General features: G+C 43.5%; 2 protein-coding genes across 4 annotated transcripts; one reads left to right on the top strand and one right to left on the bottom strand.

Annotated features, from left to right (window-relative positions):
* Positions 1-272: 272 nt before the first annotated feature.
* On the bottom strand, positions 273-10,252 carry COQ4 (coenzyme Q4). Of its 2 annotated transcripts, XM_072632569.1 has the most exons (6): positions 9,752-10,252; positions 5,480-5,576; positions 3,236-3,338; positions 2,040-2,169; positions 1,196-1,289; positions 273-992 (listed from the first exon to the last, which is right to left on the bottom strand). In XM_072632569.1, the coding sequence occupies exons 1-6, from the start codon at positions 9,951-9,953 to the stop codon at positions 806-808; spliced, it is 813 nt and encodes a 270-aa protein (XP_072488670.1). In that variant the 5' UTR covers positions 9,954-10,252; the 3' UTR covers positions 273-805. The 2 variants fall into 2 exon arrangements, with proteins under 2 accessions (XP_072488670.1, XP_072488669.1); XM_072632568.1 differs by lacking the exon at positions 5,480-5,576 and having other exon boundaries at positions 9,752-10,242.
* TRUB2 (TruB pseudouridine synthase family member 2) lies at positions 10,246-25,453 on the top strand. Of its 2 annotated transcripts, none has more exons than XM_072632567.1 (8): positions 10,246-10,428; positions 11,818-11,949; positions 15,895-15,969; positions 16,891-16,952; positions 18,255-18,336; positions 19,752-19,824; positions 22,963-23,099; positions 23,693-24,098. In XM_072632567.1, exons 1-8 carry the CDS (start codon positions 10,320-10,322, stop codon positions 23,926-23,928), a joined length of 906 nt encoding a protein of 301 aa, XP_072488668.1. In that variant the 5' UTR covers positions 10,246-10,319; the 3' UTR covers positions 23,929-24,098. The 2 variants fall into 2 exon arrangements, with proteins under 2 accessions (XP_072488668.1, XP_072488667.1); XM_072632566.1 differs by having other exon boundaries at positions 10,249-10,428; positions 23,601-25,453.
* Positions 25,454-27,319: the final 1,866 nt, after the last annotated feature.

Below are 27,319 nucleotides of genomic sequence, written 5' to 3'. Positions count from 1 at the left end.
AGTCATATTCTTCACATACCCCCCACCTCCCCATCTCTTTCACTTCCTGGCTCTCATGTGAGGAAAATGCTAGCTTAGCATCCTTTAGACAGACCAGGAAACCTTCATCCAAATCCTCCAGCATGGTCAGAGCAGGGGTGGAGGGGGAGGGACAGAACCTAGAAAACAGGGAGAAGCAAAACTTGGTCTTTTTCCTTAGGATCAAAATGTTGGAGTGAGTTCTCAGGACTGCCAGCAAGCCATCTGGCAAAAAAGAAGAGGAGAAACAAATATCTGGGTCCAAAAGAGGGCTTTATTCAGCCTGTGGAACCAACATCCTTCCTTACACCACTTCTGGATCCAAAAAGTTGACATCCTGGTATTCTGTCCAAACTACCCAAAAAGATTCTTGACCTTGGAGGGAGGGGAGAGAAAAGGGTGAAACAGTGGGAGAAGTAAGATGAAGTAGAAGGAATTCTTCAAGTGGAAGACAGAATGACTGGAGAGTAAATTAAATAAAATCACGGAGTCATGGATTCCTGATAAATCAACAGAAGTCTCTGTTCTGAGTTTACTCAATTCCACTTACGTGGCAGTGATGTATTGCTTCTCGTCTACTGAAGAGATTTCTTCTGAACAATAAATATTTTTTCTCATATCTCTTTTGGGAGATAAGGGGATATACACATATCCCTTGAAGGCCACTTTCTGAACTCTCTTCATCCCCTTATCTGGGGCTAGATGTCCCTGGGTACCTCTGAGTGCAAAGGTCCTGGGCAGGGCAGCCCATTACCCAGTGGCACAGAGTTGGCATGAACCTGTTGATTCAGAGCTTTGGGGATGGGGTACGGCCTGGCCACACAGCAGGGGGTGGAGTGATGCCTAGCTCCTCCCGAAGGGCTTTTATGGGCTGCTCCCACCGTTGTTCATAGTAAAGGTTGAGGACACATCGGGAGTTTTGGCCATTCTGAACTGCCCAGGGAATCAGCTCTGATATCAACACCTTCAGCTTCCTGTGGGGACAGGAAAGAATCCATTATGTCAACCCCACCCCATATATCACTTATATGACTTCTGTCTAGCTGAAAAGAGATTGCTTAGGTCTGAATGCAGGCATTGACAAGGCTCTGGCTTTTGCTCCTCTTTCCTGCCCCCTCAATCCCCCAGCTCTTCTTCCTGTTTGGACACCTATATAAGAGGCCACAAAGAAACTTACTTGGCACTGAGTCGAATGGGTCCAAAGGCAGCTCCTAAGACACACATGGGCAGGCCTGTTTGGATGGCTTCGAACCACTTAACCACAACTTCTCCTGGCCAAAAGGAAAAAAAATGGGTAGTGATAGAGACAGGCCCTTGTGGGTGGTCCTGTCACACATCACTATATAGTGGAAACAGTAAGGTATCCTAAGAGCCAGGAGGTAGCATGTACCAGCAAAGGCAAACCGCCACCTTCCCCCTTCAGCTCCTTATGGAAAGAGCCCAGAAACTGAACCCCTCACACTACTGGGCCTGCTTCCAGCTCTAGCCTTACCACCATCATTAAGCAGAGCACCCACCATGAATAAGGGGCCCACATTCCTTTTCATTACCACTGTTGACCTATTGCCACCAATGTGAAGGTAGGTCCAAGAACCTGAGGAATGGCAGCACTCTCCCCTGCTTCTGCTTCTGGCCCAATTCCCAAAGTCATCAATCCGCATTTGAATATGAACTCCTTCAGGTCAGAGACAAACTCTTCTTTTCTCTCTGTATCCCTAGTGCTTAGCACAGTGCTTTGTACATAATGAACACTTAATAAATGTTCATTAATTCATTCATTTATGTGATGCTCAAATTGGGCTGCACAGCCTGGAGGAAGAGGGATCAGGAGTTGGCCGATCCTGCCTGGGTCCTATAATAGAACCCAGTTCTTGTGTCTAGTTTGGCCAAGGCAAGCTACTGACTCCCTTCCTAATCTGATGGTTTCACAGTTCTTGTCACTTTGGATTTATGATGCTCAGATAATCCAACCCACCCCAACCTCCCAGGCTTTGTGCCCACCAGAATGAGTACTCACGCACCAAGCATGTTGGTGGGCATTCCCAAAAGGGTGTGGAGTAGGTCATGAACCTCACGGTAACGCTGGATCACATAAGCAAGTTCCTCATCATCCACAAAGCGGGTGGGTGCTCGTGTATCTGGGGATACCCTCTGAAAGCCCCACCACCCGAGCATTGAGTCACATCAACTCCCCTAATTCTCTGCCACCAATTCCACACAGACCAGCTATTCCTCACCAGTCCTTGGTCCTAATGCTCTCTACATACATATACTAATTCAGATTAACATTTGAAGAACTGAGCAATGTCTGTTATGACTATCTCAAAGGCTGCCGTAGAGCCATAGGACTCGAGGGGCATTTTTAGGGCTATTTATGTGGGAGGGGCAGGATCTGTACATAAGAATGGGGAGGAGAGACAATCACACCATATAGTTCCCATCTTTGTGGGTGATCCTTAACGTCAGGCTCCATGAAGCGGAAGTTGAACCTTGAGCTTAATTACCTTTAGGGCAATTCTGTTGCTCCATCCTCTGTGGGTTAACAGAGCCTGAAGGCCTAGTTGTGTCACAGCTAGTTGCTACAATATGGACTAGGGACTGGGTCAGAAGCTATGCCCTCTCCAGGTCCTTGACTCCAGATAGCAACCTGATACTTTGCCTCCATCAGAGAGATAGTCTGGAAAAACATAATGTTGGGGAACTGGAGAAATTTTCTAGTTTTCAAAAAATACAGATGATATCTAGTTAAAGGGCATGTCAAAGGCATGAAGGGCAGTCATAGGATGTAGGGTTAAGAAGGTTTCAGGAGATGAAGGCCGTTAGGTCAGGGGGCTCTGCAGCCTCAATGAAAAGAGTGGGGGACTAATATGTTCAGACTGACTCTCCCTGTATTCTCTTCTACTGGACAGATGGTCTCTGGAGTCATTGAGAGCCATGGCTGTTGGGCAATGCAGGAATAGGACACAGAGAAGAGCCAAAGTCCATGTTATTACCAATCTTCTCATAGCTTTGATAGAGGCTTTTATATTCTGCTGATCAGTTTGCCCACCACCAGATGACAAAACCTAGGTCTTCAGGGTCAAAAGGTCAGGGGTGATAGAATTAATCCCAGGATATTTCTATGGTGGCTTGTGGCTATTACCATGTTCTGCCTCTATCTACTCCCATTATCCCCCAGGATTCAACCATGTTGAACCATGATTCAACAAACACTTACATTAACATCAAGAAAGTGGGCATACTCCCAACCAAAGGAGCCCTCTGGTAGGGTTCGGAGTTTGTTCAAGTCCAGGGTAGAGAGCTGGATCCGAGGCCTTTCCCTGTAGGAACAGAGGGGAAGATTCAGGAGCCAGAATGGGTGAATAAGATTACCAGACATGAGTGACACACAGAAAGTTTATATGAAATTGACATCTAGGTTTGGCCTTAGGAGAGGGTGAATCTGATAGAACAGTAAGAAAGTCACAGTCCATATACATTTATTGAGATACTCTGTGCAAGGCATTTTATTAAGAAATGTTGAGGGACGAAAAAGTAGTTTGGGATACTGTCCCTACGCTCAAGAAACTTTTGGGGAAAGAAGGGTATTAACATGAAAAGAGAATTGACAACAGAATGAAAGGCAGTATGCAGTAGTGGAGTCAAATTTCACTTCCTACACTTAGAAGCAGCATGATTATGAGCTCCCTTTTCCTCATCTGCAAGAGGGGAATCATGGCACTGGTAGCAGCTACTTTAAAGGATGACTCCAAGGATCCAATAAGACTATATATGCAAACCTTGAATTGCTCTACAAAGGTCAGCCATCACAATTATTTCAAGGCAGTCTATTTGAAACACAAAATTAGTGGTACTAACAGTAAGTACTTCAGAAGTTCAGAGAAACATTCCCCAGCTGATAAATGGTCAAAGGATATAAACAGGCAATTTTCAGAGAAATAAAATAAAGATATCTATAGTCATATGAAAAAATGCTCTAAATCACTTTTGATTAGAGAAATGCAAATCAAAACAACTCTGAGGTACCACATCATACCTATCAGACTGGGAAACATGACAGAACAGGAAGATGATAAATGTTGAAGAGGATGTGGGAGAGTTGGAACACTAATACATTGTTGGTGGAGCTGTGAGCTGATTCAATCATTCTGGAGAAGAATTTGGAACTATGCCCAAAGGGCTACAAAAATATGCATACCTTTTGACCCAGAAATATAGCTTCTAGGACTGTATCCCCAAAAAATCATAAAAATGGGAAAGGGTCCCACATGTACAAAAATATTTATAGCAGCATTCTTTGTGGCGGACAAAAACTGGAAATCAAGGGGATGCCCATCAAATGGGGAATGGCTGAATAAATTATGGTATATGAATATAATGGAATACTCTTGTGCTATAAGAAACGATGAACAGGAAGACTTCAGAGAGGCCTGGCAACACTTATATGATCTGATGCTGACTGAAAGGAGCAGAACCAGGAGAACTTTGTGCACAGCAATGACCACAGTGTGACAGAGTTTTTTCTGGTAGACTTGGAACTTCATTGCAATGCAAGGACTTAAAAAAAATTCCCAATGGTCTTCTAAGGCAAAATGCCTTCCACATACAAAGAAAGAACTATAGAATTCAATCGCAGAATGTAGCAGATCATTTTTGTGTGTGTGTATTACGTTTTGGTTTGTTATATGATTTCTCCCATTCAATTTAATTTTTTTACATAGCATGACTATAGTGAAAATGTATTTGATGGGAATGTTTGTGTAGAACCTACATAAAATTGTATGCGATATCAGGGAGGGAAGGGGTAGGTAGGCGGGAAGGAAGGAAAAATAATAATCTAAGTTATATAATAGTGATTGTAGAACACTGAAAATAAATAAAATTAATTTTAAAAAAAAGAAGTTCAGAGAAAGGAAGAGAGCTCACTGTGGGCTGCAGTAGTCAAGCGAAAACTTCAGGGAGAAGGCATGACTTTAGCTGGGTTTTAAGGGATATAAGAATAAGTGGAAAGGATATGAAGAGTATTCCAAGAAATGGGAATAGTATAGCTAAAGAAAGGTTCTATAAGAAGTAACATCTGGAGAAGTAGGGAGTAGAGGGTTTTTCACGATAAGGAATTAAGATTTTATTCTGTAGGCAGTATTTCTATTCAGAGAAATGCTCATACGGCAACACATTACATAAGGTTTAGGATAGGGCCAGGCTGGAAGGGACCAGGGAAGTTATCTCCTTCAATCCCCTTCATTTTATAGAAAAGGAACTGAGGCCAATAAAGGCTAAGTGACTTGCCCAGGATCACATGTCTAGTAAGTGACTACGGCAGAATTTGAACTGAGGTCTGCCTGACTTCGAGTCCAATACTCAATTTACTACAACATTTTGCTTTGGTTTGAGGGGATGTCAGAATCCTCATTCTATTCCCACTCCCAACCCCTCCAATTAAGCCCAAGAAGAGACCTACTGCAGGATCTGGGTACCCTCGGGGTCCCTCCTCATCCGGTCCCTGAGTGCCCGTAGAGCTTGGTGTCCTGTGGTCTCACCCAGAACAGCAACCATGTCTGAAAGGACAGAAATGAGCACATGTGGAAAGAATGGAGTCTCTGGGCCAACTCAAAATGCTGAGTTGTGTGTAGAATCCTGTGGTAAGTGTAAGGGAATGAAGCCAAGGTACTCCCAAACATTCATGTACAAGGTACTGGGGATGTAAAGATGAAACATGATACTAATTATGACTTCAAGAAACTTAACAGAAGCATTAAGACAAGAATACAAAAAAGTATAAGGCAAAATAGGATTAAGTGAAAAGGAGAAAAATACAAAGTGATTTGAGAATTTTGAGGATAGAAATACCACTTTCAGATGGGAACAGGTGGGATGGCATTCAAGGAAGGAATACCATTCATTCATAGAGAGATATTCCCTGAGATGAGCCTTAAAAGGTGCAAAGAATTTTCACAGGTAGAGACAGGTTCATGGATAGACTGTATATATGGAGGTGAAGCTTTCCCTAACATGTAAAATACAGTGTGGTAGAAAGAGTACTAAACTAACCATCAAGAGACCTGGATCTGTCACTAGTTCCTGGTATGGCTTTGGGCCTCAAATTTCCTCATTTTTAAAATAAGGAGATTGAATGAGATGACCTCTAAGGAGCCATCCTGTTCTTGAATTGTATAATTCAATCTATATTAAGTGTTGGAAGGAACTTATGGACTGTGGGTCAATGGTTGGGAGTCAGCAGAATAGGGCAGTTAAAGAAGATTAGAACTGTAAGGGACTAAGTCATCTTATGCAACTCCCTCATTTTACAGATAAGGGCTGGCAAGCAGGATACTAAAAACAGACAAGGTAGGTGTGACCTGCCCGGACCTTAGTGATCCTCTAATAGCAGGGTGTGGTGCAAGAAGCAGTTAACCTGCCAGCACACATTTAGGACTTATAAAATTTCAACTACAAAACAAGATTTACAAAAAGAAAAGACTTAAATAATTAAAAATTGAATAATAAATAATAATTATCATTATTTAAATAATATTAATATTTAATTTAATGTTTATGACTGAGATAAGCCAACATAATAAAAACAATACTACTCAAATTACTCTCCAAATTTAGTACTCTATCAAATTACTACAAGGCTACTTTACAGAATTAGACACAATGATAACAAAATTCATGGAGTAATACCTGGAAAAGAATAGTAAAACTGTTGAAATAATGAAAATAGTAGGAAGGAGGCGCAGTTTGGTGTTATCAAATCTTAAACTAGAGTATAAAGCAGTAATTATCAAAATTACCTGGTACATGATAGAAAACAGAAGAGTAAGATCACTGATTTAGATCAGATAAGTACGACTAAAGATACAAATGTGTAGAGAGAAGTCTAGTGCTCAACAAATCCAGAAACAGAAACTGGTGAAAAAGGAATTTACATCAACATCTTATGCTTTATACAACAATAAATTCCAAATGAATAAACTATATAGTCATACCTTTAAAAAAATAAGAGAACAGAAGGTTATATCTTACACAACTATGAATAGGAGAAAAACTACAATCAGACACAGCATAAAAAGACAAAATGGACAATCTTGAGTAGAGAAAATGTAAAAGATTTTGCACAAATGAAATCAATGCAGCCCAAATTGGAAAAAAATGATACTACTTGCGGGAAATCTTTATATTAAGTAAAATAAAAATGACATCCAAAATTCAAATTGAAACAAACATGTATTTCTCAAGTAGCTAAAGGATATGAACTAATAATTCTCAAAATTCGGACTGCAAACTATTATCTTAAAAAGTCCTCAGAATAAATAAAGAAATGCAAATTAAAGCCCCAAAGCATCAGTTCACTCCCATCAAAGTCAAGATACTAAGAGATTGAAAGGGAATATTTATTGATAGGGGTGTAGGAAAAACATTAATTCACTGGTTGTGAAACTGTGAATTGGTTTAGCCATTCAGGAAAACAATTTGGAACTATGCAAGAAAAGTTACTAAGTTATTTATATACCTTTTGCCCTGGAGATCCCATTACTGGGTTTTTACCTCAAAGAGGATACTGACAGTAAGAAAAGACCCAGATATAAAAAAATGTTCATAGCAGTATTATTCAGTGTAACAAAAATATGGAAACGTAACCAATGATTGGAAAATGGCTGAACGAATTGTAACATATGAATGTATGATGCCATAAAGAATTACAAATTTGAAGAATTCAGAGAAAAATGTAAAGACTTATGAAATTATAGAGTAAAGAAAGCATAGTCAAAAGGCAATAAATTCAGTAATTACAACAATGCAAATAAAGTCATCGCAGAGAGATAACAACACTATGGTGAATCATACCAATCAGTACCATAGTATTAAAATTTAAGGACTCATTCTTATACACATCCACTAAATGGTTTCACGGGGATTGTTCACTGAGCATTTTGAGGTCCCTCATAACTCCAAATATACGATCCTATGATAAAGTGTCTTGTGTCAAAACAAAATGTACCAGTACATTTTAAAAATTCATTAGACTGCAATTCAACGGTTCTGAATCTGGTACCCCTTTGCCTCAAATTGCTTTTTCTTGTCTCATTCTCTATAAAATGAGGTTGTTATAGGGAACTGTTCTGGGAGTTGGGTGACCTGGGTACTACCAACCCCTGGGAATCCCTGAGCCACCCTAAATCACCTCGTTGTTTTTGTTTGAGTTTTTGTACAGACTGACAACACTAACTAATCCAAGCTGTGAGACTACCTGCCTCATTTTGAGTAAAGTCACTTTCTCTTTCTTCTGGACTTCAGTATGAACTTTTAGAAAATGACAAGACTGGGTTAGATAGCCAGCTCTAAACTATAATTTTGGCTTAAAGTTCACTTCTTCAACATAATATATGTATAATCTCAACTGTCTTCTTTTTCCTTCTTCCCAACTAAAAATAAACATTTTTAACTATTGAGATTATATGGGTTTAATGATCAAAGTTGGCAAATGGAATTTCGTGGTTAGGCAAGCCTGAGTAGAGGAAACTAAAATGCTGGTCCCACAAAATAGGATTTCTATGAGTACTGGATGGTGAATCACAGGAGTGGGTTCTGGCACCAGCTCTTCTACTTACTGCACCACTTTGAGCAAATCACTTCCCCTTATCTCTAGGTCTGTTTTTTCATCTGTAAAATGGGGACATAAAAGGTTCTCATCCTGTTATAAAGGTATTAGGGGTCTATCCAGTTCCTGGCACTGGATAGGGTCAACTAGGGGTTTGGGGATGAGTGTTAGCAGGACTGAAGGCTGGCTAGCAGGATATTAAATAAGGCAAGAGTTATCTGACAGTATCCTAGACCAGCAGTTGGGAAACCTGAAATTTGATCCTGATTCTGCCATGAACTAAAAACGTGACTTGAGGCCAATTACTTCTCAAATCTGGGTCTTTTTCCTCTTTTATAAAATGAGATATCTAAGGTCTCCCCAAGCTCTTAAGTGGGGAGGAACCTCCCAAAGAGGGCACAGAACTGGGTTAGGAAGGTACTTAGACCTGGGGGGGACATGATGGACAAGTAAGCAAAGCAGGAGGGGCCTTTCTGGTCACTTGAAAACAACCTCTTAATTTTACAGACTTTATTCTGGCGAACAAGACACTAAGCAGACCACGGTGGCCAGACCAGGGCTTCATCCACTCAGCCACGGATTCTCGGCTTCACCTTGGGCAGTCTGCAATCATGGTAGCCGAAAAGCTCCTAAGGTCCACAAAGCTTAACTTGGAGCCGGTCCACCCTGCTTCTCTGGGTCCGACTTCTTTTTGTAACCTGAAATCAGACTATCCCCTTCCAGGTCTGCAGGTGGGACCTGCTGGAGGAGAAAGGGCACTGGGACAGATCAAACCCGGGCTCGGGCTGCGGGAGAGGGTGGAGAAAGGAAGCCCGGGCACTCGCGATCACCTGCAAGGCCACCTGGCTACCCACTAGATTCCCACTCTCTGGGACTTGACCTCCCCACTGACGGGACTGGATGAACTGATCTTTAAACAAGAATCTGCCCGACCCCTCCCTGGGTCAAGGTATGGTGAAAAAGTGGGGAAGACGTCCCCCGTTTTGGAGTCGGAGGAGCTGGGTTTGAACGGCAGGTGTGCCACCTCGGGTAAGTCGCTTAGCCTGCGGTCCTCCGCTTCCTCATCTGTACCAGGAGAGGGGTGGACGCGCCGACCTCCGCGCCCCGCTTCACGCCGGGCAGGCTCACCGTGGCGGTAGGGGTCGTAGAGCGCCATGCAGGCGGCGCCGGCCGCCAGCAGCGCCTTCTGTAGCGGGCTGGTGGGTATGTGGCCGGGGTAGAGCAGGCCCAGGTCCGTGCTGCGGCCGCCGGGGACGGCCGTGCTGCTTCCGCGGGGACTGAGCTGGAGCCGAGGCAGTAGGGGCCGCGACAGGCGCAGCGCCGTCGCCATGGCACCGGCCCCTAAAGGAAGAAGAGCGAAGTGAATCTACCGCCCAAGCCGCTGCGACGGAGCCTCGCAGAGGCCAAAAGGAATTGGACCGCGCTCGCCGGCTCGCAGCTGTCTGGTCTCCCGAGCCTTCAGAGAGCCGCATTCATTCTTCTCTCCTACTCTGCGGAGGAGGTGCAATCTTTGCCGCAGCTGGCTCCTGTTTTCTCCAGATTGAACCAGTCCTACTCTCGGCCCGAGTCTTGTTTCTCTCCGGGACCATAAGAAAGTGCCACTTCCGGCCTAGGAATATGGCGGCGCCCAGTGAGGGACCCCATTTCCTGGACGCTGGTGACGTCACTTCCGGTGGTCTCTTCACGCTGCGCGAGCATGGGGTCTACGCGTTCCGCTGCCTTGCACGGGCTCTTCGCAGTCTACAAGCCGCCAGGGTTGAACTGGAAACATGTGCGGGACACTGTGGAGCTTCAGCTCCTGAAGGGTGAATGGCTGCGTTCCCTGGCTCCTGGCCCCTGGCCCCCCATCCCCTTATCCCCCTTCCTGTCCTCCACCACACGCTCTATGCACCCACTTCGCTTAATAAAGAGCCGGCTGCGGGTCAGGCTTGTGTGGTCTGGGTCAGTCGCTCCCCGCCGTGTTTCAGTGTCTTCATGTCCCCAGCCCACCGTCCGCAGGTGACCTCTCCTCCTTACTCTGATAGAGACTGATTTACAGTGACGAGGCTTGGGCTTGGCAGAGCCGGCTCAGGGGTGAAGGGAGGCGCAGAGGACTTCCTCCTGACCGAGGGGAGCTTCACTGACGCAGAAGCAGTGCGGGGTCCTAGCGAGAAAGTGAAGGGATCCTCCGACCTTTGGGGGTGGGGGGCAGTGATTACGTGGAGACTTCAGAATGGTGATGTCGCTTTAGAGGCTTTTATGGGGGCTCAAGATCAGGGGCAGGATGAGGAGGATGGATGACAGGATAGGAGGCACAAGGTGAGGGAGACGCGAAGTTTTATAGGTGAGACTTAACCCTCAGGTTAGAGAATAAACTAGGGGCTTCACAAAGTACTGGAAAGGCAACTCTCTTAACCTTTAGAGCACTGTTCGTATCCTCATCGGTAGCAGTGCACTCCTTCACATTGCAGTAAGCATACTCTGGAGTCGCACATAGTAAACACATCGACTCCAGTCTCTATATTTTCCTGGTTTTCTTCCCTCCTTGCCTCTACCAGCACTCTCTCTTCCCCTCCTCCAAGATTCCCCTTACAGCTTCCTTCCCAGAGCCCTAGATTTTAAGATCATGTTTAGAACTGGTAGGAACTTTAGATAACAGACATCTGGTAAACCAGTCTCCCCATCCACTATTTTAGAGATGAGGAAACATTTCCACAGGGGTTCTTTCGTGCTACTTCCCTTAGAGTCAACATTTATTTAAGTTGTTTTAAAGTTTGCACATCATTTCACATAGGATATCTCATTTAGTTCTCACAATAACCCTGTGAGGTGGGTGCTGTTATCCCCATATTACAGTTGAGGAAACTGTGGAAGGCAGAGGTAAGTGTTCGATGGAGGATTCAAGCTTAAGGCTTCTGACTCCATGTCCCTCAGTCTGCCCTCTAGAGCACTTAAGTTGTTTAATGATCTTACCTCTAGGTCCCCTACTGAAAACTGTTTTTGGCCTCTGAATTAGACTGATAGGCTCTCAAAGGTCATCTCTATTCCCATTCCCTTTCCCTTATTTTACCAGGAAACCAGGGACCTGATAATTAGAAGGGGTTTGGCCAAGGTTAGAGGAATAGCCTTAGATCCAGAACTAGTTCCTGAAGTCCAGACTTTGTCATCTTTTTTATTTTCCTCTTCTGTCTCATCCTAGTCTACTCATCTTCCAGGTCTTAACTCACAGAGGCAACATACCCCTCGAGAGCACATCCGATTCCTGCTTGGGCCTGCAGAAGGAAGTGAAGGGAAAGAACTGACCCTCACAGCCACTAGCGTTCCAGTCCTTTCTGAGCACCCATTAGGTAAGGTGATTCTGGGGCATGTCCATGGGGTCATCTCTATAAAGTCGACAAGGAATGCAATTAAATTCAATGCAACAAGTATGCAAGTACCTACCAGAAAAGCATAACAGGTTGTTGTTGTTTTTTTTGTTTGTTTTTAACATTTAAAAAAAACTTTGGAGTTCCAAATTCCCTCCCTCCTGCCTCTCCCCCACCTATTAAGAAAGCAAGCAGTATATCAGTTATATGTATGAAGACCATAGCAGTCATTGTTGATAAGAATTTTTGAAAATGAAAGTTTCTGCATTCAAGGAGCTTACATCCTAGGGAAGAAGTTCTTAACCTTTTTGTCATAGACTTCTTTGGCAATCTGTTGAAACCAATAGATCACATCTTGTTGGGGTGTAAGCTCAGTTCTCACATGAACGGTTTCGGACAGGTAAAAATGAGGGCTTCTTAATTGCAAGCTCTCATGAGGCCCCCCAGGAACAGCTGGGAATTGAGGAGTGAGACTCGAGCTTTCTTGTTTCTCCACCTCTTCTTAGTGGAAACTTCCTGGGGAGAGCATCCCACCCCTGAGATTGGTCCATGGTCTGAGCACACCTTTTTGTTGATTAGCTAGAGGCTGAGAGCATGCACAGTATCCACGTGTGGACTATGCAGCTGGGAGAGCTTAAGTGGGGACAGGAAAGCCTGAGGAGGGTCCCCTCTGGAGGTCCCTCCCCTCTTCCACCCTGTCCTCTTGCTGTGTGATCCTTGCTCCTTGGGTGGGGGCGGGGGGGGGGTTCCTTTCTCCTGGGGAAGAACTCGCCCTGCATATGGACACGTAACTAAGATCCTGACTGAAGCCTAACCCTTGTTTGACTCTGGAAAGTCTCTTCTCTTGTTATCCGGCTAGCCACTGAAGACCTGGACTAAGGTAAGAAGACTCGGGCAGCCCAAGGCAATTAGGCCAGGACAACATCTCAGAATGATCTTTTAAATGCATAAGATAAAAAGATAGAATTACAAAGGAAAACAATTATATTTTAAAAAGGATGTGCTTTTTTCCATTAAAGTTCATGAAATCCCTGAAATCTTTCCACAGAGCTCTTGAGCATCCATGGACCTCAGGTTAAGAACCCTTGCTCTAATGGGAGAGACAACATATGTGCATGTAGTAGTATGTGGAAGGAGGGTATTCTGGAAGGACAATGTGGAAGGTGGCTCTTGAGTTGAGTCTTCAAAGCATCTAAAGGGCTGAGGCTGAGATGATGGAGTGAATTCCAGAGAGTACACTGGGCAGGGGCAGAGCTGGGGGTTTGAGGATAGGGAATAGCCAACAAAAATTACAAAGATGGGAAATAAGAGTACCATGTGTATGGAACAATAATTTGTCAGGTATAGCAGCACCATAGTGTATGTGTACACATGTAATGTATAAGAGAGCCAAGTTGTGAAGAGCTTCAGGAGCTAAATAAAAGAGCTTATTTTGAATTCTACAGGTAATAAAGAATCATGGGAACTTGTTGAGTGTAGGGGTGGGGTCAGAACTGCACTTTAGGAAGGTCCATTTAGTGGCTGTGTGGAGGATCAGTTGGAATAAGGAGAGAGGTATGAGGTCTGGAGACCAACATTATTTTAGTAGTGCAGGTGAGATGTGATGAAATCCTGAGCTAAGCTGGTGGTCTTGTTAGTGGAGAGAAGGGCACTATAAAAGAGATATGGAGACAGAAATGACAAAATTGGGCTACTGATTGGACATATGAGATGAATGAAAGTAAGGAGTCCATGATGATCCTGAGATTATATATAACCCGAATGACAGGGATATATCTGCATCAGTAATAGGGATATTGTGAAAAGGGTTGAAACTAGAATTCAGGAAAGAAACTAGGATTCAGGAAAGAAACTGGGACTAGATATATAGATTTGGGTATGATCTGCATCTAGAGTAATCATTTAACTTATGGGAGCTGATGAGTTCACCAGGAGAGAGTGTAGAAAGAAGAGAGAAAAGGGCACAGGACTGAACCTTGGTTTACCCACAGTTGGAGATGGGGTGGGGGCAAAGATCAAGATCTAGCAAAGGATACTGAGAAGGATTGGCTAGATGGGTAGAAGAACCAGGAGAGAGCATTGTCATGAAATCTAGACAGGACAAAGTGTTCATTCAGATGTTAGAAGAAGGTAAAGAGAGTGAAGGTTGAGAAAAGGTCATTAGATTGGGCAGTTAAGAGACCACTTGTAACTTTGGAGAGAACTGTTTCAGTTGAACGTTAAGGTAAAAAACCAGATTGCAGAAGGTTTAGATAGAATGAGAAGAGAGGAGTTGGAAGCACTAAGTATAGGAGGGCTTTTTCAAGGAGTTTGGCTGAGAAAAGAACTGGGGATTGTAGGATCTGGTGAAGATTTTTTAATGATTTGGATAATTTGGCATGTTAATAGCCAACAGAATAGGAACAAATAGATAGGGAGAAATGAAAAAATAAAGGGAGTTAAGAGATGAGAGTGGGAATAATCGTCTTGAGAAGATGAGAGGGGATGGAATCAGGTGTGCTTGTAGAGGTGTTGGCAAAAAGGGGATGATTAAAAGCACTGTGCAATTTCCTAAATGTAATGTTTCATATAATTATAGGCCCAGCATGTATATTATGTATGATTATATATAGTGCAAGAGGCTAGGCTAGTAACTTTGGGAGCCAGTGAGGGATGAATGAAAGGATTGCCTTGTAGCAATAATTGCCCCATTGAAGTTGGATAGTATAAATTTATAGTGGATACTTAGTTTCAGGAACACCATCATTATCCAAGACTGGAGTGATGAAGTAAATTGTTGGAGGATAATTTCCAATGGCTGTGGGTTAAGGAGGATCCAAAGTCTCAGATTTATAGCTACAAGGGACTTTAGATATACCTAAATTTGTTTGTAGATTAAGAAATGGAAACCCAAAGAGATAAAAGTGACTTACTGTCAGGTTACACAAAAAATAAGTGAGAGAATTTAGTATGTGAACTGAGGTCCTCTGACTTTAAATCTGTTTATTTGTTCCTTTGCTGCCCCAAGATAAATAAATAGAAAATAAGCAAAATAAATACACAGGGAAATGCTGATGATGCCAGGACATTTATTCTGGGCCTGCTATATCTACACTGTTCCCCTAATCCTCGAGAACAACAATTGGCAAACTATAGTCCGAGGGCCAGATGTAGCCCACTACCTGTTTTTATGGTTTTGACATTTTTAACTAACAAGTGTTGAATTGTCAGAACCATTCTTAACCATACAAAAACAGGCACGGCTGTAGTTTGCCAGTCCCTGCTCCAGAAGTACAAGCCTTGCATGCTGCTTTATCACTTCTCTGATGAAATACTTAGTTGTCCTGCAGGTAGGTCCTGGTACAAGGATTAAGGTGAGTCTGGACATGGAACATAGGTGTCCTTGCTTGAGTCATATTTTCAGTCTTCTCAGAGTCTTTCATTCCAATCATTGCAATCATGTGGGCAGACAACAGGGTTTATGCCATCCCTTAATAGGAGAATTTATTCTTTGAAGCCAGAGTTAGTTTGGGAACCATTTGTGTACAAGCAAAATCCTCTTGACTATATTCTTTCCTTCCTATTTGTGATATGCGTAGAAGCAGTCACAGCTCAGATCCATCCCTAGGCTCAAGGAAATGACTATGTCTTTAGGGAGGGGAAAAGAGTTTTCATGTCCAGCACTAAAAGGATGTGTAAGCCAAAACTGTTCCTGGTTTGGATTTCTTTGGAGCAAAATATTTCAAGCAAATAAGTCTTGAAAACCAGAGTCACTGACTTAAATTGATTGAAAAAATGGAGGAAAATGATGTGATCCTGCCCCTATCCCAAACCAGGCTTATTTCCAGAATCCTCAGTGGTCTCTGAAGAGTTCTTCTTTCTTCTTGGGCACCAGAGATGCTATCGTCCCATTGCTCCAGGGACCTTACATATCTCTTCTCTTTCCAGTGAGAGGGCCAAAATACAGGAGTGTGAAAGTGGGCGTCGGGCACCGGCTGGATTTCAAGTCATCTGGAGTGTTTGGTAGGCAGAGTTGGCATGGCTTGGATTGTGTGACTTCTGCATGGGAGGAGCATAATGGCTTCTTGGGAGGGTGAGATTAACAAGTGATAAATGCCCTGTGGAGGAGGGGCAGCATAAGAGAGAATAGTAACTATCCTTCCCAAACCCACCATAGAAGTGTGAAATTTTGTGTCAGGGCCAAAACAAGTTCCTCTGAGAATCTTTCCTACAGTTGTTCCTTGTTCATTTGCTCTGATATTCTAATTCCCCTCCCTGACCCTCTCTTGGCCCAGGTCTTTGATATATTAGGGTAGAGGTTATAGACCAGTGAGGGTAGTGACTTGTCCAAGAGCCAGGAGTCAGGAAATACAAGATCACATTTAGGATGTGTGAACATGTGATTCTGGTCCTGTTGGTAGGCACTTGGACATATCTGACATCAGAAACCACAATGCCCAGTTCAGTAGAACAAGAGCCAGCTAGCAGCTGCTTCTGTGCTATCTGTGACCATGGAGTCAGTGACCACATCCTCCGGATAGGTCCAGTCACAGTCAATCTTTTGTTTTTTTTCTGCATTTCTCCCAGGCCCCCAGCCCCCAGTAAGGACTCAGCTGGACAGACATTATTTCATTTTGCTGTCCTCTTTCTTCTCTCTACAAGATGAATTAGGAGAAATTTTCTTCTTCAATCAGAACAAGAAACTGAGGCCAGAACTTTCCCAGAGAAGTCCTATGCCAGAATCTTATATGCTTATTGCCCTTTTGTGATAGAGAGGACAACAGTGTTAAGAGAACAGGGAGGGAAATCAAGGCTGGATCGGAGCAAGAACCCTTGATTCAGTAACTTTGGCTTCTGTTGGACAATTAGCCCAGTGGTGGAAACCCCCAGGCACAAAGAACCTGGGAAGCTCTAGAGATGAACTGTCGAATTGGTATCTTGCAGTGCTCGGAGTGGGACATGGAAACAAGCTGCTCACAGACATCTACAATGCCCATCTTACCAAGGTACTTTCTGGGGGTGCTTAGCTTTAGTGATTAACTACATGGCCTCTGGCCTGGAATGCATCATTTAACTTCTGAGTCTCAGTTTCTTCATTTGTAAAGTGGGCAGGAATCATAATTCCTGTTCTGCCAAACTTCATGTGGTTGCTGTGGATTGTGAAATTCCTTGTAAAGTCCAAGGGGTGGCCCAGAGGTGAGGGCTTATTATTTTTCTTCCCCCAAGGCCTGAACCTCAGTGCCTCAGGCTCCAGCAACTCAATGGGTCTCATGGCCTCTCATCTACACCTGGCCTCTGGAAGAAAGGATTTCATCCGACCTCTGGAGAATAAATTAATTAACCAACATTTATGAAGTGCCTGTAGTGTGAAAGGCCATGTGGTTAGTATTGTAAGGACTATAAAATAGCGCAAAACATAGTCTCTACCCTTAAGAACTTGGAAGTAATTCATTTATTCATTCAAAGATTACTTACTCAGTACCTGCTGTAGATGAGGCATATATACATGAAAAGTTAAGTAACACTGAAAAAGATACTGCAAGGCAGCACAGGGTATGTGGGGTCCATCATGGTTCATCAATGGAACAGAGAGGCCCTGCTGTAGTTCAGAGCAGGGAGGGAGAGGTCACTGTATGTTAGGAAGGGCTCATGGAAAGAAGTGGGTTGAGCCGGACCTTAAAAGATGGAGGGGGAGAAATTTGGAATGAAGGTTAATGAAGGCTAAAGAAGGACCCTGAGAGTCACGGAGCACTATGCAATATGTTGGAGAATAGTGGGCCACTTTGGTGAGAGGAGAAAATTGATGAAGGTGAACATCAAGAGATAAGACTGTTTTGAACCAAATTGTGGAAGGTTTTGAATGCCACATGTAACAGTGGAGAAGGGCCACCTATTACACTTTGTAGGGCTCAAATCTCTTCCTCAGCCTGATGTTATTCCCCACACAAGAGTGGTGCTCCTTAGAAACTAAACCCCAACAGGGAGCTGAGGAGCCCCAAAAGAAAACTGGTCAGGAGCAAAGAGTACACACTTCTGAGGGAAGGGACTGCCCTTTATATTGCTCTGTATTTAGACAACTGTGGGTGCACAGTAGCTATTTATTGGATGGTCTGCTTCACTGTCCTATCCTGTGGATGCATAGTCAATACTGGGTGACTTGCTTTGCTCGCCCTTGACTTTGTGGGGTTTAGTCAGCATAGCAGTAGATGTCTAGATTATCCCAGAGTTCCAGGGTCCAGGTAAACTGCTTCCATGGGGTCCCATTGAAAGAGTGAGAAAATTGATGCTCCCCATCTCTCTTCTCAAAGGATTACACAGTTCGTGGGCTCCTGGGCAAAGCCACAGATGACTTCTCTGATGAAGGCAGGCTCATTGAAAAGACAACTTATGGTAAGATCATGTGAGAGCCCAGGGATCAGGGAATATACTTGGGGCTGTTGTTTGTATGATGTCTCCTGTCCTTCTCCAAGGACTCCAAAATCTCTCTGAGGTTAATTCCTGAGCTGGTGCTCATTAGAAGAAGTCAAGCATACCTTGAGGCTTCAGTAAGCAGATTCCTGTGATAGTAGAAGTAACACTTAATTTAGAATCTGAGGACCCACATTCCAGTTCTGATTGACTCTAGTATTACTATCTGTGTGACCTTGAATAAGTCACCTAAAACCTCTCTGGGCCTTGGTTTTCTTATCTTTAAACTTAGGGAGCTAGACTAGATCCTCCACTTGTTCTAAAGGCCCAATGTCCCTGTAGAGTCTTCAGGGCATGGCTCGTATGCATGGTAAAAGTCAAGGAGACAGATTTTGGTTCAATGTAAGAGAACTTTGTAACAAGCAAGAATTCCCTGAGAGTGAAACAGTATGCTTTCTTAAACCTGAACTGTTGGAGTAGAAGCTGGTAACCCACTTAGCACAGAGGTGTGATGCTGTGGAAGGGATTCTTGCCCTGACCTCATAGCTGTCTGCACCCCTGAGGTCCTCTGTCACTTTAAGGTTCTAGGAGTCTGAAATGTTCTTGTTCAGCCCCGTGACAGGACTGCTTCTCAACCAAGTAGCGGTCTGAATTCTTGTATCCTAAGTATACCTCTCTTGACTTCCCCAGTAATTTAACCCTTGGGCAGTGGCTGCAGATATATTTGCTCCCAATTAGTTCCCCAGTGGTCTGAGGCTCATCTATTGCCAGAACCTTTGATGTGAAGGTATAGGACAAGGGCAAATCAAACCATGGCCTCTCCTACAGTGTGTTTATCCAGATGAAATTAGGTTAAAATGAAGTTTAAAAGGAGAGAAAAATCACATTAGGGCAACCTAGAGCCCAAGGAAGCATGTGGGTGGAATTTAGGTAGCCTTATTCATTCACCTTGGTGATTGTCATAATTTAATGGCAGGCCTTTATGCTAGGCCTTTTTTAGCATCAGCTGGAGAGCCCCTCCTCTCTGCTAGCCAATGCTCTGCTTCACAAAGCTATCACCCCACTTACCCTGAGAGAGGGGGACGGAATCACTGTTAATCTCCAAGTCGACATTAAGTACTAGGGTCCCAGCTCCCAATGGGTGAGCTGTGTGGGAAGGTGTGAGCATCCTAAGAATGTACCAGAGGGCTGATGTGGGTACATTAGAGTCTATTTGCTCCTAAGGGCATTCTCTTCCCTTTGCCCTTGGTGCATGCCCACTCCAGAGGCTGGAGAGAGAAATAGAAAGGGGAGATTTGAGAACATATAAAGAAACTGTGGGCTGAGTGGGGTGAGGGTAGCTTCGCCTTGCCTCACCCCATGCAGGTGATTCTGCTCTAATCCATTGACTTTCCCAGATCATGTGACCCCAGAGAAGCTCAGCAGAATCCTGGCAGTCATCCAAGGCTCCCATCAGAAGGCTCTGGTAATGTAAGTATCAAGACTGGACTGCCTGTCCTCACCCTTTGCCACTGGAGGCAATAAAAGAGGCTGGAATCTAGTCTGTAACTAGCACCCATGTTGTGTTGACTGCAGTTCTTGTCTTGAGCCAGCTATCCTGTTTGTTCTCTGGGGGAAGCCCCTGAGGGAAGTCACCCAGATCTTCTCTCAGATTTCTCACATTGCCATTCCCAGAATTTTCCCACTCTTCTCCAGGTCTGGCACCCTGGTCCTCTCACTCAACAGATGATCCTGCTTCTTTCTTTGCTGAAAAGTTTTAGGCATTGATATTCTGTAGGACCCTCCCTCACTTCCTTGAAAGAGGTCTTCTTCCTTTTAAAAAATTAAATATCTTTAATTCTGAACTTAAATACAGAAAAGGTATGAAAATACATACAACAAAACATGCCAAAAGGATCGTGTATGAAACTATGAATATCCATTTCAAACTCCAGTTGTCCTGCTTGTCTGTGCTTCCTTCTCCTGTGCATTTTTTTCTTTTACAAAATTACAATGTCCCCTACCTTTTTCTTGCCTCTCTGTAGTTAAGCCCTTCTCTCTCCAGACCCACCTTCCAAATAAAAACCAAGAGAAAGAAAAAAAAAACCATTTTGTAGCAAGTAAGTATAGTCAGGCAAAAGGAATATACGGTGGTGATGTCCTGTACTTCATCTCACAGCTCTCATTTCTCTCTCCGAAGGTACATAACATACCTTACTGTAGGTCCTCTGGAGACGTTGTTGATCCTTGATTGGTCAGAGTTCTTAAGTCTTTCAAAGTTCAGGGGTTTTTTGTTGTTTTTTGTTGTTCTTTTTTCTATTCCTGAATAAACTGTTTTCCAGACCTTCTTTCTTAGTTTGTCCCCTGTACTTGCATAGTTAATCCTATCTTCTCATGACTCCTGTGAAACCTTCCTTTTTGAGTTACTATCTTGTATCTTTCATCATTTCCTTTCCATTAACAGTTTCTTTTCTGTCTACATACATGTTTAGATGACCCTGGTCCTCAGTAAGAACAACAAATCTTCTCAACCTCATTACTTCCTTAAATGCTCATGATTACTACTTCTCCTTCACTTGTTCCCTTATTGAACATTTGTAAACAGTCCCCCCACTACTGTTCTTTGCAAAGTTACCAGTGAGTCAGGTGCACAACTGTTATGTCTGCTACCGGGGAGGATGAGGGCGGTGGATCTCTTGAGTTTGGGAACTCTGAATTGCCCTTAGTTGTGAGCTAAGCTGATCACGTGTTGGCAGGAAGTCCAGCATTACTGTAGTGAGATCCCTGGAGCAGGGGGACACTTATTAAAAACAGCTGGTCAAAGCTGTTCCTATTACAGTGGGATCTATGAATAGTTCCTACACTTCCACCATGGGCAAAATGGGGAGACCCACTCTTAAAAAAAAAAGTGACTAGTTACCTCCTCATCACCAAATTTTTCAGCCCTCGTTTTCCTTCACCTCTTTGTAGCTCTCTTACTCCCCTCTTCTTTCTGTTAATTCTATATTGTTCCTTGGATTCTACAGATCTCAATTTTCTACCTTTCTGACTTCTATAATGGTCCTTTTATTGACCCCTAACCAAAGACATTATACCAAGGTTCTCTTGTTGCTCCCTCTTTATCCACTTCTCTCCCTTAGTCATCTCATCTATTCCTATGGCTTTAATTATCACTTCTACACAGTTGACTCCCAAATTATATGTCCACTATTAGATGTCCTGCCAACACCTTAGACTTACATAAGCCCAAAACCAAACTACTCATCTCCCCTGACCCCAAATCAGCACTACTCTCTGACTTTTCCTATTTTGACTAATGACACCACCACTGTCTGTGTGTCTTGGGAGTCACAGATGACTTCTCCCTCAACTCCAACATCAAATTAGTTGCCAAGTCCTATAGTCTGGCTCTTGCAAGTCTGTTTTCCTTCTAGTTGTTAACCCTTTCTTGAAATTTCTTTGTATATATTTATCTGCATACAGGTGTAGCCCTTCTAGTAGAATTTAAGCTCCCTGAGGGTGGAGATTGTTTCTCTTCTTTTTTTTTGGCCTTTGTAGTCACACAGAGCCCTGTACATAGTATCCGCTTAATAAATGTTCATTGAATTTCGTATCTGTTGTCTCATCTCCTTTCCCTCTATGACAACCAGAATTCGGCAATAGGATCATAATTGATCCTCCAGCTTCTCCTGGATCTGATTCATGTTGCATAAAATACCACATTAATCATCCCCAAAGACAGTTCTGATCATGTCACTCCACTGCTCAAAAATGTTCCCTGGCTCCCCACTGCCTGTAGCAATGGTATCAAACTCAAATAGAAACAGATTCTTGTGCTGCATATTGACTTGAAGAACCACAAATTAACACTATCTACATTATATTTTTATTGTGAAATATTTTCCAGACACAGTTAATCTAGTTTGAGCTGCTCAGGCATTCACCAGGAATTTGACACCTCTGACCTATAGGAAAAGCCAAGATTTCTCAGTATTCTGAGAATGAAGGCAATCCTAAGTGTGAATTCTCAGGAAGTATTTATATTCCCACATAGTATGCCCTTAAACTACCTTTTCAACCATGCCTCCCATTACTTCTTTTGCCAAGCTGAAAGACTTTCTGTTCCCTAAATGTGCCATGTCTTTGTCTCTGCTCATCATTCTCTGCCTGGATGCCCTTCTGTCTAGTTGACCCTGTAAAGCCCAAATCAGTCTTTTTTGAAGGCTTTCCTGATTTCCCTCCAGCCACATGTGATCTTTCCCCCCATAGAATGAATTGTATTTCACAAGAGGTATCTGCCTTCTTTGACATGTCGCATATCATATTCTACCTTGTATTATGCTTAGTGGCCTTGTCCCCCCTACTAGATTATTAGCACTCCAAGGACAGAGATTTTGTCCTTTCATTTTGTGTATATTTCAAATGCCTTGTTGCTCAGTAAACATTTGTTAAATTGAATTGAATCTGCCTGGCCCTTCATGACATTGCATTCTTTTTGGTTAGGCAGAAGGGCAAGGGACAGTTTTCAAGAGAACCCCATTTGGAGTTAGGAATGGGAAGATAACTTACCTTAATTCCAAACTCTTACCATTACAGGTGGTCATTAAAAATTGTCATCCTCTTCCCTAGGTATTCCAATCTCGACTTGAAGACTCAAGAGGCCTATGAAATGGCTGTGAAAGGGTTAATCCGACCCATGGACAAGAGTCCAATGCTGATTACAGGAATCCGATGTCTCCAGTTTGCTCCTCCTGAATTCATCTTAGGTAGGATTTAGGGGCGTAGAAAATCAGGACGGCATGAGAGTAGGAGCATGATAGAGCTCTACTTCCATGAGGGTAACCCTGGAAGACAGTTCTCACTCCTTAGTGACAGTAACTCCCTCTCCAGCAAGCCCAGCTGGGAGGCCTCATGACATCATCCTCTGCCATGGCAGCTCACTCAAGCTCTTAGGGTCTCTGACTTCTTCCCACAGCCAGTGCTAGGACTGTGCCAGAACAAACACTCTCATATCTCATGCCAGAGCACTCTTTGATGCACATTCTTAGCAAGCAGAGGTTATATTTAGAGGCATATTCCCAGGGTTGGATGGTGTTTCACGTTGTTGTCAAAGCTTCCCCAGTGAATTTCTGTTGCTTTGGCCTCATTCAGTTCCCTTCTTTCTTCCTGATATCTCCTCTGGATTGCTTTTCCTCTTCCCTGTTTCCCACACTTATATCCTTGCTCACACTCCTTTCTTTTTAACTCTGTCTACTGCCCTGGTACAGAGATTCAGTGCATGCATGAGACCCAGCAGCTGCTCCGTCGAGTGGTGCATGAGATTGGACTGGAACTGAAATCAGCTGCCGTCTGCACCCAGGTGCGCCGGACCAGAGATGGGATCTTCACCCTGGAGGATGCCCTCCTGCGGACACAATGGGACATGTACAGCATTCAGAAATCAATTCAGAAAGCAGCACCCCGAGTAGAGGCAGAGCTACAGAAGTACCAAACAGTGGCACTGTGCCCTGGAGACCCTGCTGGAGAACAACCTGCTTCCTAACAAATCTAGGTCGTGGGCAAACTCAAGTAAATATTCTCCATGGTCTGGGCTAAGCAGAATGAGGCACATAGCCTTAGGTAAGAACAGCAGGAGAGGGTGCAGAAATGGTGTGGCAGATCCATGACCCAACTGAGGTTAGAGTTCATATACTGCCAGGAGGAAGACTTGGGAAACTTTAAAAATGATCCTTGTCTATTCAGTAAGTAAAAGGCCCTGCCCCTTGGCTTTTGTGTAAGGAAGTGACTTGTGTTCTGATGTTCTTGGGCTAGTGAACATAGTTGAGAAGGAAGCAGCATCCTTGGCTGCCTCATTGAATCTGGCAGAATCTTGCTGATGTCAGTGGGAAAGTGGTAGTAGAGAGGTGGAGACTCCAGGAAAAAGTAGTGGAAAAACAGAGATATCAAAGGAGGAGGAACTAATATTCTTTACTGCTTACACAGTTTTGAGAGGACCCCTTCTAACCTGTCTTGAGGGGAATCAAGAAGAACTGAGATTTCTCTGAAAAACTCAGAACACTTAATAGGGTGGGATTGTCCTGATATTTATTTTTATTACAGAGAGGGGAAACTGAGATATAGTTTTGTGCAAATCAAATGGAAACCCATTCTTTATCTCTTGGCTTCTTCCTTGACCCCTAAATCTCTAGGCAGGGTAGTTGTGAGAGAAAGATCACTGGACTTTGTGTCAGAAAACCTAAGTCTGAATCCCAGTTTGGCCATTTTCAAGCTAGATGGCCATGGGCAAATCATCTCACCTTTCAGAACCTTAGTTTCTTCAACTAAAAGAATAAGGATTACGATACACATTTCCTACTAATCATTTGATCCTACCAAAGGATCAAATGAGGTTGTGTAAAGAATTTTGTAAACTTTTCAAGCTCCCTATGAGAGTTAGGCACTACTATTCAACAGTAACCCAAGACCACTTTCTAACAGCTCCTAGCTTTGAGTGGTGGGTATCTGGATGAAAGGCCAGGCAACACAGGTGACCTTTTTTAAACCCGTTCTAGAGATCTGGGCATTGCATTTTGACTTGTCACTTTTCCTGAATTCAGTAAGGGCTGGGCCTCATGTATCCCTACGGATGGGGCTAGTTTAGAAGTGAAAAGGAAGGTGATGCAGAGCTTGTTTTATGTTGTCTAACAACCAAGAGATTTCGGATTTGAAAATCCTGCTAAGGAAGAGACTTTGAAATTCTAAATAGACACTTTTTCTCCTGCCTTCTCCCTTTATTCTTCCTCTCCCCAACTTCAGCTCCTCCACACTGCTGTATATGTAGGTGTCCTCAGCTAGAGTCTGGGTTAGTAAGGAGCTTCTAGCACCCTAGCCTACATACATACATACATAGCCTAGGCAGGTATGTGCTCTGCCTAGTAACAGTCAGGTCACAATGAATGGTAATAACCTTGCTGATAAATTCTCAGCATCAGCTCCACCCATTATTACTCATACCACCCTCATCCCCTTCAGAATGTATCCACCCCTTTTATTAAGCAAAACAAAGCTTTTGTTCTCTGGAAATATGTTCTACTTACGACAAATGCAAACTCCCATGAAATACAAATGAATGATCATATCAGATGCTGCTTTCCTGCCTTGATTCTCCCTGCCCAACTTGGGCTCAGGGATGGGTTAGGAGTGTTCATTTGTTCTCTCTTTTCTTCTTCATTTCTACTGTGCCAGGATGGCTAATTTTTAGAAAACTCCATTACAGATAATGGGTATTTAAAAATTTCTGCTGAATAGAATGGTTTCTACCCTTTCCCACAGCCTAGATTTTTTTTTTCAGTCAACACATTTTTTTTTTAGTACCTGCCATTCATTCACCCCCTACATGTTTGTAGAGTGCTTTTTGTATGCGTAGCACTTGACTAGGCTGTCAGCAATATTCAGATAAGGGCATTCCCCAGAGCTTACCGCCTAGTGAGGGGGGTAAGAGATAAATACAGTTAATTTATACAATATATGAAGGTACTGTAAGAGAAGTACCAAGTACTGGGATTTCGTTGGAGGGAAGTACTGCTTTCAGGGCACTTTTGTGCTCAGCACTGTGCTATCTGCTATGATTACTTAAGAAATTGGAGCCCCAGCCCTGACCTTTGACCTACGGTTCTTTCCTGTCATGTACCTCTGCTTGTTCATTTGTCTCACAACCTCAGGTCCTTTTTCCCTCTGACTAGGCTTTGAGCCTTCCACTCCTGTTTCCCTTCACTTTCTACCCTCATCTTGGCTCTTAAGGTAGTATTTTTTATGGGTGTTCTATAAATGCTTATTAAAGCCCCACGTAAAGAAAACAGGAGCCCCCCAGGGCCCACAATCGTCATAACATTCACACAAAATAGCATGCGTGGCCTTGATGGATTATACTCCTTTGTCCTATCAAAATCTTCCTTCCTAGCCCCTCAGCTAGACAATTATTCTGCACATTTCACCGAAGGAAAGAAATGGACAGCGGGGAGCTCTTCCCTGTCTCTAGGAACAGCTAGGTCCAATGAAGTGGTTTCAGTATTAGCGGGTAGGATTGATGTTAGTCATCATTAAGAATTTTCCGTTTGTGTTGTGAGACAATTTTGTACATTCTATTAAGGGAGACTATGGGATCATCCTTGCAGGAGATCTCCCTGTCCTCTCCAAAGGAAGGTAAATTTTGATGGCCAGAAGCTGCCCAGTTAACTTGGGGTTTACTGGCTAGATTTCCTTCCTTCCTTCCTTCCTTCCTTCCTTCCTTCCTTCCTTCCTTCCTTCCTTCCTTCCTTCCTTCCTTCCTTCCTTCCTTCCTTCCTCCCTTCCTTCCTCCCTCCCTCGAAACCTTAAACTCAGTTTGCTGTGAAGCTCATAGATTGGACCATAATAGGTCCCTGCCCAAGCTTCACTTAATGGCTGTATTTTGGGCCATTCTGGCTTAGAGTGAATGTCAATGGTAACTGGTTCTCTTTGGAAGAGTGACCCTGAGGGTCTTCCCCTCCCAGCTTGATTTTTTTTTTCTTTTTTTTACTCACTTCTTAAAGAATTCACTGAATGGGTGTTAACTCACTCCAAGTGAGAACCTGAAAAGGCCTTAGCCTAAAAAGGCCAAGGTCTCCCAGCACATCCTGGGCCATCTGCAGTCATCCTGATGAATATCTGGTCATTGGATCCAGATGGCCCTGGAGGAGAAAATGAGGCTGGTGACGTGGCACAGCCCTCCCTCACTCAAATCAAAGTCAACTGCAAGTCATGTCATTTCCCTGATGTCATGGTCCTCTTTGAAAACAAAGGACAAACACAACTTGACCAAGAGTAACACCTATAGGATGGTTAAGGGGAAGTAAGGTGTTAGATGGATCTTTAGTTCCTTTCTGCCTAAGGGTTTGGCATCTAGTAATACATGTTGGTGTCAAAGTTACCTTTGCTAGAACACTGAAAAAAACCCCAACTTAGTCAGAAAACCTGTGCTCTAGTCACT

This window comes from Notamacropus eugenii, chromosome 1, assembly GCF_028372415.1.
Source record: "Notamacropus eugenii isolate mMacEug1 chromosome 1, mMacEug1.pri_v2, whole genome shotgun sequence".
NCBI lineage: Eukaryota > Metazoa > Chordata > Mammalia > Diprotodontia > Macropodidae > Notamacropus > Notamacropus eugenii.
The sequence above is the reverse complement of the archived record's forward strand: the minus strand, read 5'-3'. Positions and strand labels throughout refer to the sequence as shown.